This window comes from Opisthocomus hoazin, chromosome 4 (assembly GCF_030867145.1).
Source record: "Opisthocomus hoazin isolate bOpiHoa1 chromosome 4, bOpiHoa1.hap1, whole genome shotgun sequence".
NCBI lineage: Eukaryota > Metazoa > Chordata > Aves > Opisthocomiformes > Opisthocomidae > Opisthocomus > Opisthocomus hoazin.
In genome coordinates, this window is record NC_134417.1 from 55,076,259 (window position 1) to 55,088,986 (window position 12,728).

Consider the following 12,728-nt stretch of genomic DNA (forward strand, 5'->3'; position numbering starts at 1 on the left):
TACAGTCACTTCGTTATTGCTGCCAAGGTGGGCAGCCAGTATTTCTCAAGCTTACGGAATATTCAGAAAACACATTTAAATCGTTTGAAAATGCATATATTTTTGTTTTCTCCTATAATTTTCTTTGTCTAGCTTTAAGCAGAGTTTTCCATTATGAATACAGGATTTCTTTTCTTTCTGTTTATCTCAGATGGTCAGCTTACTGTTGTCTAGAGGGGCCAATATTAATGCATTTGACAAGAAAGACAGACGAGCTATACATTGGGCAGCATATATGGGTATGTACGTATTTCAGTTGATTACTATTGTGGTAGTGAAAAAGACAAATCACCTTATGTTCAGTGGTTTTATATATTTCTAGGAAAAATATTTACATTATAGGCATTGAGGTTATCTGTGTGTCTGCTAAAAAAACATTAATAGAAAAAATCAATTTGTTGGAAAAAGAAAAGGTAAGTAATTTTGTTGTAAAAAAAGGAACTGTTTTCCTCAATCAGCAGGAGTCTACTCACAGCATTTGTGATAATGCTGAGTAGAAAGTAATCAGTTAATACAAGGGGCACCTGAAACAGAGGATCATTACACCAACCTTGGGGATTGTATTTTAAAAGAAGAATATTTCACCTCTAAAACTTCAAATTCTTGCCTTGCCATTCTTATTCCAGGAGTGGATAATTATTGTTCTCATGGTATTGATCAATGCACTGGCAGTGTTGTCAGAGTGATGTACTTCGTAGCCTTTTATCAGACTTTCATTTTATTAAGTGGTAGGAATTGTTTTCTTCAGCATATCTATAATAAATAGTAGAGCTTTGTATCTCAAGCTTCATTTAAAATATGAGCAATATACACCATTGAAAGATGAATCAGAAAATGCAGATTAAGAGTTCTAGGCTGGCACTGACAAAGACTTCTTAGCTAATCACTGTGTTTCTAAGTAATACACATGCAACTGCTGATTGTATTTTTCATTGCAGAATACGTTGTACTTGTTCAGAAGTCAAAAAACATAATGCCTCTTAACTTACAGACAGTGTCTAAAAATGCCCTTGAACACATGAACATGTGTTGTGTATGAGCAGTGAACAATTAAGCTTTAGTATCAATTTCAGGTAGAGATGATTCCATGGTCTTGACTGGTGTTCAGTATTTTAGCTTATTGCATCATAATTTTATCCAGCTAGGGGAGAAGAATAAAAGCAGTACCGTCAGTATTACGTGAATCTGCATGCCTGGGAATTTCTTTGAAGATGATGTGGGGAAATACGACTCCCTTATAACAGAAACAAAAAATTACGTATGTTTTGATGATCTGCATTTTCCCAAATTTTAAATTCTCTAGAAAATACAGAACTATATGCCTAAGATACCATTTTATGAAACTTCAGGAAGACAGTCAGGAAGAGAACATGGTCTTCATTGCAGCTTTTTTTTTTTTCAGAAGTGATCTAAAGATGTGAACATTTTTATTCCAGTTTATTCCTGTAAGAGGAAAATGCTACTTGGAATGACTGTCTCCGTGAAAACCTTTCTATATAGGGTTTATAAAGGAGCGCCTTGTATTTTTGACAAACATTGAAGTTAGTGTACAAGGAGAAGAATTTCGATACTGCCCCTTTCCTGAGTAAAACAAACTAATTTTACTGTATCTGATATGAAACCAAAAAATAAACACACATAAACTAGGAACTTACATGGACTCATTACGTTGACATCTCTAAATCTAGGACACCTCTGCCTTGGAGATCTGATCTTAGGCAAAATGCCTCTCAATATGCAGTTAGGTATTAAAGCTCATTATTGTGAATGAGAGAATTACTTATAAATAGGCATAATGCTTTCCAGTGTGTATGCGTGGGGGGTGGTTCTTAAAAACAAACTTAAAGTTGCTAATTAAACATGTTTCTCACCTGTGATTCTGTGGCACCGAGTATCTTACCTCACTGCTTTGGAGTTATGTTTATCCAAGCAATGTTTGCTAGTCTTACCGTATAAAAGCAAATGGAAGCAGTAACTTCAAAGCAGAAATAGCATTTTAAACTTACATACTGAGCAAAACAAAAGAGCAGTACCGTGGGGGCAGTACCTATTTAAATGCAGTCACCAGAAAACTTACCCTGACTTTTGGGGGTTGATAAGGAGTTGTTCATTGTGTGCAACGTGGTTTGGTCTGAGGACTGAAAATTCTGGTCTTCACAAATGCAAAACCACACATTTACAAAGTTGGGCTTACTTGTAAGATCTCAAATATTGTAAAAGTAATCTTCTCCCAAACACTTCTATTCACACAGAATTGGAATTATTTTAACTCTTGTCTTTGCGCAGCTCTGTGTTTCAGGCCAATTTCACATTAGTCTTATGTCCCTGACAATACAGGCCTGAAATAATCTGATGACAATGTAAAATGAGGCTGTGAAATGCTAAAATGAACAGGACCCTGTTGAGCTGTCTTCAGAGGAAAAGACTTGAATGTGCCAGTGGATTAAGTGATCATCACAGCATTAATACTCTTAACTTGCAATTTGAAGCTGTATGATACTGCACTTCAAGCACTGATACCAGTACTTAAAACCAAGAAGTTAAAGAACAGTCATCGTTATTGATCCAGCATTCTTTATGATATTTTGTATTAGTATTTTGTAATGTACTTATATATGCAAAGCAGTGTCTGCTACAGGCTGTCCAACCACCTTACTCAAGGTGGTTATTTGCAAAATTTTTAAACTTGTGCATGAGATGGCAGAGACAGAGATGTTTTCTGGTTTGTGCTCACCTAGATGAGAGAAAAGTCTTTTATTTTTCAGTTAAGCTACATTTATTCCAATTCTAGTCAGCGCTGTTTCATAGGCTATTAACAGGAAACTCTGTTAATGAACAGTTTTGGGTGGGGAAAAATGTAATTTGTCTGATGTCGATGCACCTAAATATCCTTGCAGACAACAGAGTAGAAAAAGCTTTTAAAAGTCTTCAAACAAGGAAAAAAAACCCTGGATATTCTCTCACAGTTTAGAGCCATTTTACGTTGCTCCAGTTGTTTGAAGAAAGCCTTGAAGCTTTTCCACCACATAAAACTGACCATAGGGGAAAAAAAAAAAGAAGTTGTGCTCTTCGTCAGTCTGCTATAAATAACTTTCTAGGGTTATATCCATTGTTTCCCTTCCTTCCTGCTTTTCACCCAGCTCCATTGCTGTCCAGCTGCAACGCTGCGACTGGAATGGGCTTTCGTTGGTGCGCGTCACCGTCGCCCTCGTTAGTGTCTCAGGATGTCTCCTCAGCGCTTCCCACTTCAAGTACCTTGCTCTTCTGTTTGAGTGTCTCCCACTGATCGCTGCTTGCGTTTTCAAGGCAGGTCAGGGATTTTTTTGTTTTGTTTTTTTTCTTCTCTTTAAAGTTTTTCTGTCACTGTTCTGTCCAGTGTCTCTGCTACTTTCACTGCGTTCAATATCTTCTGTACTTCTGTCCCTCATATAGGGCTTGTTTGCATTCTTGTCCCCCTTATATTTGGTTCAGAAGATGAGTATCATGTTTACATTTCTCTTTCTTTCCTACAATACTGAAGTAATTCAGAAGTGAAATACTGCAGCACTTCACATTGCACTGGTAAACTCTGTAGGTTTCTGATGGGTGTAGCTAGGTGAAGGGTCATTTTGTACGTTGTTGGGCATGCAGCATATAATAGACATCGTGGTGACTAAATGTTCATCGCAACAACTTTGTCGGTATGCCTTTGGGTAGGCACTTCCTATTCAAACTTCTGCGAATTCTCTTAGTCATTGAAAAAAGCAGAGACTCTCACTTTTTATGAAGCACTTAAACTGAAGGCTGGATTTAATACTTTTTATTTACATGTCTGAATGGATAAGCATAAATATTTAGTCCGCCTCTTGCCACTTTTAACTAAGGTAAGGGTGTCCCTTAGAAGGCAGAATGAAGAATCCCACATCTGTCTGTGTCAGTTACAAAGGTGAAGCACTAATCCATCATGGTCCGTTTCACTGAAGCATGCTCCTTTATTCTGACACTTTGTCATGACTGTCCGCGTGTGTTCAGTGGTTGGCTTGTTTGGCAGTTAAATTAACAGCTGAGCAAGAATGACAGATTTTTTCGGTTATCTCATTTTCATAGCTTTTCTCTTAGCGTGCAGTGTCACGACCGCGTGGAAGGCGGTGGGGGGGGGAGCACCCCAGCTCGGTGAGGGGGACGCTGGGCTGCCCTTTGCAGCAGCGAGCGGGGCCGGGGCCCCTGGCCCAGCCACAACGCTGGCGGAGAGAGCGACTGCCTGCTGCTTCGGGCTGGGCTCCCTGCCCTCTTCCACCCTCCTGCCTGGAACTTGCCCGGCCCTTCCCCACGAACCCGCTCAGCTCCTGCTCTCCTCCCGGTGACTGAGGAGAAGGGTCGGTGCTTTCAGATGGCTACGGGTCCTCAAAGGCCGGAGTCAGTTTTGGAAATAGAGCTTTGCCTAATGCTGTATGAATTGGGTCAACATTTTAAAGGCTTTGCAAGTAAAGGAAGGTGGATTGCGGGGGGGATATATTTTTATTTGAAAATAGCATATTTTCTTTTTTCCGTGTTTGTGTAATTTTTTCGGAGTTTATGCTGAAGGCCTTAAAAATCTTAACGGGTGCGTTTGCAGATGAGATGAAGGTGGACGACTGACAATCACGTTTTCTCTCAAGTTGTTAACAGAAATGTGCAATAAATGTTTAATAATTACAAAATTATTCCACCTCTCTAGTTCTCAGATCTTACAAATAAATCCTTCTGTGTAAGCAGAAGACAAGATTTTATTTTTTCATGTAGAAGATTATTTTTGAAGTATAAATACTGTGGTTGTTGGAGGTGGAAATAATCTTTTCTGGAGATGAGTATTTTATATTGTTTTAATAGTTCATGATACAATTGAAATACAAGAACAATTCTTTATTTTCCAGATTAGGTCCAAATGAATAACGTCTTGTTCATGTTATAACAATTGTACAATTATTAAGTTTGTGAACTTGTGCTGGTGAATATAAAATGCAGCTTCATTCTTTTTGTCTTTATTCTTTCAGGTCATATTGAAGTTGTGAAATTACTCGTGGCCCACGGAGCTGAAGTGACATGCAAAGACAAGAAATCGTATACACCCTTACATGCTGCAGCGTCTAGTGGGATGATCAGCATAGTCAAATACCTTCTAGATCTTGGAGTTGATGTAAGGAGGAATAAAACAAAGTGATACATATTTTTTATTTGAAATGCTCTTGTTAGTATTGTAGCACGCTTTTTGTTTAGGGGCAGGTTATGATACTATTTCCAAAGATCTTCGTTCACATGCTTCTTTTGTTATAAAACCTCATTTCCCCAAGTAACTTAAAAGCCCTGCAGATTTTGCACAATTATTTGGAAATAAATTTGTATTTAGTAGCTTTTTTGTTCATTTGATATTTCTTACTCTTAGTTCATTGGACTGGAACTCAGGAAATATGAATTCCGTTCCTAGCTTTGCCACATAATCCTTTTGAACTGCAGGAAATTAAATTTTGTTGCTTCAGTTGTTTGTAAAATGTAGATGTTACTGACTTTCTCACACCATATTAGTTTTGGGAAATACTAAAAATTGTGAGAAACTTCAATACTACAATAAGGAAGGCCATATTAGTATTGAAATGCAAGATAAATTATAAGGCTGTACAATACCTGCAGGTAGAAAGTCTGTTAACAACAAACTGTGAAACTGTGTAAGAAATCTACGTTGTGCATCACATTTTAGTCTTAGGAGGCTGGAGAATGCTGCGAAATGCTGCCAGAGTTCTATCTTGAGAAGAATTCAGTATCACAGAATCACAGACTGGTCGGGGTTGGAAGGGACCTCTGTGGGTCATCTAGTCCAACCCCCCTGCCGAAGCAGTGTCACCTAGAGTAGGCAGTATCATGTTTTACACAACAAATTCTACTTTTTTATGTGCCCCCCCCCCCCCCCCCAAAAAAAAAAAAAAAAAGGCGCGGTGGCAGGAATGTGCTTTAGAGTTGTTTGGTTTAGAGATTGTTTGTCACTTTCTAACTTGGATACCTAAACAGTGGCACCTCTTACAATTCATTAGCAAAGTGTGCGATTGCATTTTCGAAGTAGTTAATAACTAAAATTCCTGTTACACTTGGAACCTACAGGTCCTCAATAACACTGAAAAGTCTGCCTGTGTATGTATGCACACACTACATCTAGGAGTTCTAAATTTAAATGCCTAAAACTTATTTTGGGAAGACTCAGTCCCTTTGACCTTTGTTTTTAACAGAAACCTGCAAATGCTGTTGAGAAATAATAGTGGTCTGTGCTGTGCTTAGTCTGTAGTGTCTGTGCAAATTGCCACTGTTGACATTTTTTCCATATGTGTTTTCTGTCACATTGCCTCCTGCATACAGGAAACTGGTGTGGAGACAATGGGAGGACGTGGGATCACTAGTAAAGCAATCGTACTCTTTCCCAGTACACACTGCTCAGTCAGAGTACTGCATCTAGAACTTGCTTTTAATTTGTGGTTATGAAGAGTTCCAAAACGTAATGAAGATGTTGCCTTATGACATGAGTTTTTTCTTTTTCATAATTAAATGCTGCAGTAATACAGGTTTTTGCCTCTTAACTAATCCTGTGGCTTTTTTTTTTTTTTTTCTCTGATAGATGAATGAACCAAATACCTATGGAAATACTCCTCTCCATGTAGCTTGCTACAACGGGCAAGATGTTGTAGTGAATGAACTCATAGACTGCGGTGCTAACGTAAATCAAATGAATGAGAAGGGGTTTACACCTTTGCACTTTGCTGCTGCGTCAACACATGGAGCCTTGTGTTTAGAACTTTTGGTGTGTAACGGAGCAGATGTAAATATGAAGGTAGGTGAATCCAAAGCCATACATTCACTCTTAAAGATGAAGTACATCTTTGTCAGAGGTAACTTTTCAAAATCAAGGTTTCAATAAAGTTTAGAAGTTCCCACTGACTGATGGAGTACTTCTGTGAGAAGTACTAAAGAAAAAAAGGAGCCAGTATGTTGCTTCAAGGAAATTGATCTGAATCTGAAAACCTCAGTGGGATGTAGTAAATATTCAGAAAAGGATAAAGAAGAAAGATGACAGTACTGTCAAACTCTGTTGTGGAAAAATTCATCACCAAAGGGCCCTAGAGAAGTAAGGAACCGTGCTACAGGGTTTATTGCCAACTTGTCCTAAAATACACAGGTCACAGTCCATTTATTTTTGCTGCCAGCTTTCTCCTCTGCATAATGTCTCAGATTGGATATGGCTGAGGGTTTAGCCTTACAGGGCTGACTTCTGTCCTACATTCTTGAAACATCATTTCTCAGTAATGTATGTTCTGTCATGAAAATAATCCACAATGTTAAATATACTACTGATGATGTACATATGTTACTTGCACAAATAAGAACAAAAGAGAAACATAAATATTACCAAGCAAAGAATCACTGTTTTCCTTATATGCTGGGTTGCAAAGGTTCATGGCTTTGTGCATATTTCTGATATAGAAGAAAGAAACAAGGAAGGCTTCATTTCAGAAAGATGTGCAGAAAGTAATGGTGGTTGGGGGTTTTTTGGCTATTCTATTAGGATAATTAAACACTGTTAAAGATTCCTATAAATTTTAACTTAAAACAAGAATCTTTGTTTTATGTATGGTATACATTGTAGATATTGACTACATTTAGCCAGTTATAACGCTAAGTAACCTTAGAAATTGTGCAAAGAATGGCTAATATCTTCACAGAATCACAGAGTGGTGGGATTTGGAAGGGAACTCTGGAAATCATCTAGTCCAGCCCCCTGCTCAAGCAGGGTCACCTAGGGCAGGCTGCACAGGACCACGTCCACACAGGTTTTGAATATCTCCAGAGAAGGAGACTCCACATTTTCAAAGTGACTGGCAAACTTCCCGGGTTCTTTGAAGCTTGTAATGTAGGTGAACATTTGTTTGGAGATGACAAAAGATGTTTTAACATGAGAAAGATATGTTGTTGCCTTCCTTCCCATTCAATTTTAAGTTATGGAATCCAAAGTATAGATTTGATGGTTTCTGTATCTTAAAAAATAAAAATCCTTAGAAGAATTAGTGTGGGTAAACTCAGAATTTCTCTTAAGCTTACTCTGAGATGGCAGAATTACTTTTTCTGAAATGTGATTGTGATGGGGTTGGGAAATGCAGCCTGAAGCGTATCGGAGAGCTGAGGATTTCAGCTGAAGTCTAAGAGCTTAGCAGAGATTTGGCTACTGAAGTTAGCTGGCTTCAGCAGAAAAAGCCTTTATAGTGGAAAGGGTTAGTAGCTTTAGCTATAGATTGGCTGTAATTAAAATGTATTGATTTAGTAAGTATCGAAACTGTTAAGTGCAAAATCAAGTAGGCTTGTCTAGGGTTTTTAAACAATTACAGCTTGGAAACAACATTTGTCCTGTTTCTGCACCAACATGTGTCTCCACTGTAATTCTGTTAATAGCATTTCTGTGGATTTATACCAGTATGACTGAATTTGGCCTGTGAATTTGCGCCTGAAGGTGTGAACAGCCTTACTTTATATATGAAAACTTACCATTTGCACTGTTGAAAGGTGCAAGAGCTGAGGCAGAAGAAAATAATTTCCAAGTCAACTTCTGCTTCCCTGGAAGGGCCTGTAAGGATAAATCTTGGATTTAATCAGAAGAACAATCCCTAAAAAATAGCAAAGGGAAATTGAATTAGAAGATGTTGTGTAGCTAAGAATAATTTGTAGAGTTAAAATGGATGCTTTTAGAGCTTTATTGCTAAGTATTTAATTTATTGAAATGAAGCCTGTTCAGTTTCCAAATACTGTATTTCCAAATACCATTTTCCAAATACTGAGGCTATAGTTCAAAGTAGTTCTTAGAATTGTTATGAAGTTTATTTTTTCATCGTAATTATATTGCTTGTGTAATCTGATTCAGTAGTTCCCTCCCATATGCAACTGTTTCTGCGTTTTTAGAGGTGACAGAGTGAGTATGGGTGGTAATGTAGGTGCAGACTAGACAGTGCTATTAGAGCACTTTCTGCTGTGGATGACCTAGTGGGGAGAGCGAAGGGGAAACATTCTTCTTCATGATGACAGGTGGAGGGTAAGTGCTTGTGCGTATCTGTGGATGCTGGCCTCATCTCGAGAAGGGAATATGTAGCAGAAGATAATGGAACAGTAGAAATACGTTATGTGCTTTTTATCACCTCTGTAGGCAGAGGATGTCATTTCATACTTGTAGCCTTCTCAGTGTCCATATACTACTGTAGAACAGCGAACCCTGTTAAGTATTGCTCATTACTGCAGAACTCTCTCCTCACTATTCAGAATTTCCATGCATGGAAGAACACGTTGAAATGAGTACATAATGGGACGGTATTAATTGTTTTTGGGTCCCCTTGCTGCTTGAGAATTCAGTGACCTCAATAAAAAAAAAAAGTATTTTACTTCCACTGATTATACTGCAACACAAGAATTGTTGCTGTGGGGAGATTGCACTTGGAGGAGTGCTGTGGCATGCTAGACCCACATTTCCCCTGGCCATCAGTTAAGCTCAGTAGTCTTGAGTACAGTCTATGTCCGAGTAATCACTCGACAGAACACCTTATTCTTTCTGTCTAATAGCAGTTACTGTTCTTAGCAAATTTTATATGATCTTAAGTATTTTGTGGAGATGTTTTCTCTCGTGATAGAGGAGATTTGGGTGATTTCTTTCCTATTACCACACTTAACTTTTGTTGTCTTCACTGAAACTCAATTATCATTAGCCCGTAGCTATTCTGTTATGTGCTCTGATCCTATCTGATCTCATAAAGTCAGGGAACTGTAGTTATCTTAATATTTACATAGAAAACCTTAAAGGCATTAAAAAAAAGGAAATTGAAGCAAAAGTTTTAAGATACCTCCTTGCTTATGCAATCCAGCCTCCTGGCGTCTCAGGAAACAGGACTTTGCTCAATAAATAGAGCCTTGCTGTTTCATTGCTTAAAGAACTCTGTGGCTGCTGGTTCTGATTCTGTATATCCTTCCCTAATGACTATACCTAGGAAGGAAATTCTGAATGCAGTCCTGTATCTTAGCAGTTCAGCTTCAACATGGAAGTTATCACCTGCATTTAATTTTATACCTGTTCTATGTTTATATGTTGATAGACAATAGTATGTTACGTTTTTCCTGGGTTGCAAAGGAACCTGAGACTGTTACACTGTGGATAATCAAATGCATTGTCTTAGAAATCTACATTAAGTGTATTTTTAAGTAAATTTGAGCAGAGTAAGTATAAAAATCCATCACTGATTGTTGCTGTGTTTTTTTCATTTACAGCTGGAAAATGAGTTTGTAGCTTATTTTCCTGTCCTTTGCAAGATCTTACTCAAGGTGTCCTGTGAGGGTTCTCACTTGACCACCATGCTTCTTAGTTTCTCATACCGTCATCTTAGGTTATTCTTATGTCATTGTAAGTTACTTTATTAATGTGCTCAGTGAGACTTGAATCTATTTTTTTCTGCTCCATCTTCTTGCTCTTCATTGGCCTTCCTTAAAGATACCAGTTTAGCATATCTGAGCCAGTGAGATTGCAGGCTTCTTTAACTGAGCGTTAAATTCTTCTGTCTGTTACATCACTAGTTTATTTCCTTACTTACTCAAAGCTTCCACTTTTAAAGCTTAGAATGGTAGTTACCAAAGCAGCTTTTGGTCCCTCACTCCAACTAAGCTTATTTTATGTGATCGTTTTTCTTTAAATTAATTGATTCTTCGGCTTAAAGAAGGAGAAAAGTAAGGGAAAGAGACAACACCTGTGTAACAAATGTTTTAAAGGAGGAAAATAATTGGACACAGAGAATATTAATGGTTGGATAAAGAGAGTAGAACTAAACCATGGGAGAAAGATGAAAGGTAGACATTAGAAGAAAATTCTCTTTGTAAGAAAATCAGAGTGTAGAGATGGCTTGGGGAAGTTGTCACTTGTGATGTGTTTATGTGGCCTTTTCTTAAGGCCTCCAATGACAGTAGTAAAATCAATTGTCCAATTCCTCAAGTGGATTTCAACCCCATTTTCTGTATTTCTTTGTGTCTGCTATGGATATGTGGATGTGTCTTTTGGATTATTTGTGGTCAAGGAAATCTGCTAGCTGAAACATCTGGAGATACACTTGATAATGACAGCCAAGTTTTTATTTCTTTCAATTTAGATCTGAGAAGACAAATGTTTCCCATAATTGCATTGTTCTAGGTGGTGTATGCTGCTCTGTGCAGTGACACAACTGAAAATTCCACATCCAACACTCTCTAAAAGGGTCTCCAGCAGACTTTCAGTAACGCATTCATAGAAGCTTTGCCATTTGGTTGCAAAGGAAGAGCAAAGATGGGAAGACACTTTTGCACATGGCAACAGTTCATGATACTTCAATACATATGTTCATATCGTATGTTCCCCCTACCATCTTTAACTTTGTATTTTGTGAACATTTCATGCTCTTCAAAGCCAATGTTTAAATTTTAAAGATGTGGCATGCATGTGTGTCCAAGAGTGCTTTTATTTTCTGCAATGTTTGCAATTTTTTGTGTGCGTTTGTAGGAACTTTTTTCTGCAGTAAAGCTTTACCATTGCCTGTGATAAAGTACGAGGAGGGGGGCGAATCATCCTAAAGTAATAATAACAGAAAAAAATGGTTTTCTAAGTGCATTGACATTGTGCTGTTAGAAGTTGAAATTCCCTTATGCGTTACTGTTGGCCTACTTGAAGGACATCTTCACTGGGTGAATGGCTAAGTGCACATTTGATATGTGGGTCGAATGTGTAGTACCTATTATGGTTGAATAGTTCTACGCTAGGATTACGTGTGGTATATGATAAATTGTTTACAAATACCACTTTTCAGAAATTTCCATGAAGCACACTAGCCTTTTGATGTGTTGTCTTCTAATATAATGTGTAAACCTTTATAGTAAATACAGCTATTTTCTTTCAAGAAACAAACCTAAAGAAGCATTGTTTTGGTTTAGACTCTGGCGGGAGGAGAGATGGAATAGCTTGTTGCTCAGGTTGGGCGCTGTCATCATCCTCTTGAGTGAATATCCTAAAGGCCTAACTGTGAGTGAGTGGGCATCACCGAGTTGTCACTTGCAGCTGGAAGAGTGATTAAGAGCAGCTCGTTTGAAAGGCTTGCCATGTCATGCTGACTTGTCACTGCCAGCATCTGTCTTGCAGAATTGCATAGAAGCAATTTAAAGGAGGGAGTAGAGGGGAAAGAAGAAAGTAAAAGAATGTCCTTTTTTTTTTTGTCAGTTCTGATGGATTACTATTATTGGCCATAAGTAAATACTGGGTGGGGTTTTTTTTTTTTTCTTTTCCAGAGTAAAGACGGGAAAACACCTTTGCACATGACAGCGATCCATGGTAGATTTTCAAGATCTCAGACCATCATTCAAAATGGTAAAAAGGGGAGAGGGAGTAGTTTTGTCATCAGCTTTCCAGTATTATGAATGTTTTCCTCCTCTTGTATTGGTAACAACGTACTGAAATTTTTTTCGTGTCCAGTAGTGGGTTCATTAATGGTGGAGTCTGGCATATCTGCTTATAAAGTGTGATAAGTTACCTTGAAGAACTGTTTATTTTTCAGAATGCGGGAGAATACATTGATTTCTCTTCCATAGCAGAGGTTGCAGAAAGTTTGTCCCATATGGTTACATAACAAAATGCTTCTCCCTGT

General features: G+C 38.0%; 1 protein-coding gene across 3 annotated transcripts in view; it reads left to right on the plus strand.

The window, feature by feature from the left end:
* Positions 1–12,728, plus strand: part of ANKRD28 (ankyrin repeat domain 28) — a 126,752-nt gene that overhangs the window by 82,106 nt on the left and 31,918 nt on the right. For all 3 annotated transcript variants that reach the window (XM_075419067.1, XM_075419068.1, XM_009938808.2), the window contains exons 6-9: positions 191–278; positions 5,052–5,194; positions 6,659–6,871; positions 12,373–12,451. In XM_075419067.1, the coding sequence (XP_075275182.1) occupies positions 191–278; positions 5,052–5,194; positions 6,659–6,871; positions 12,373–12,451 (523 nt within the window). The remainder of the gene's footprint in view (positions 1–190; positions 279–5,051; positions 5,195–6,658; positions 6,872–12,372; positions 12,452–12,728) is intronic.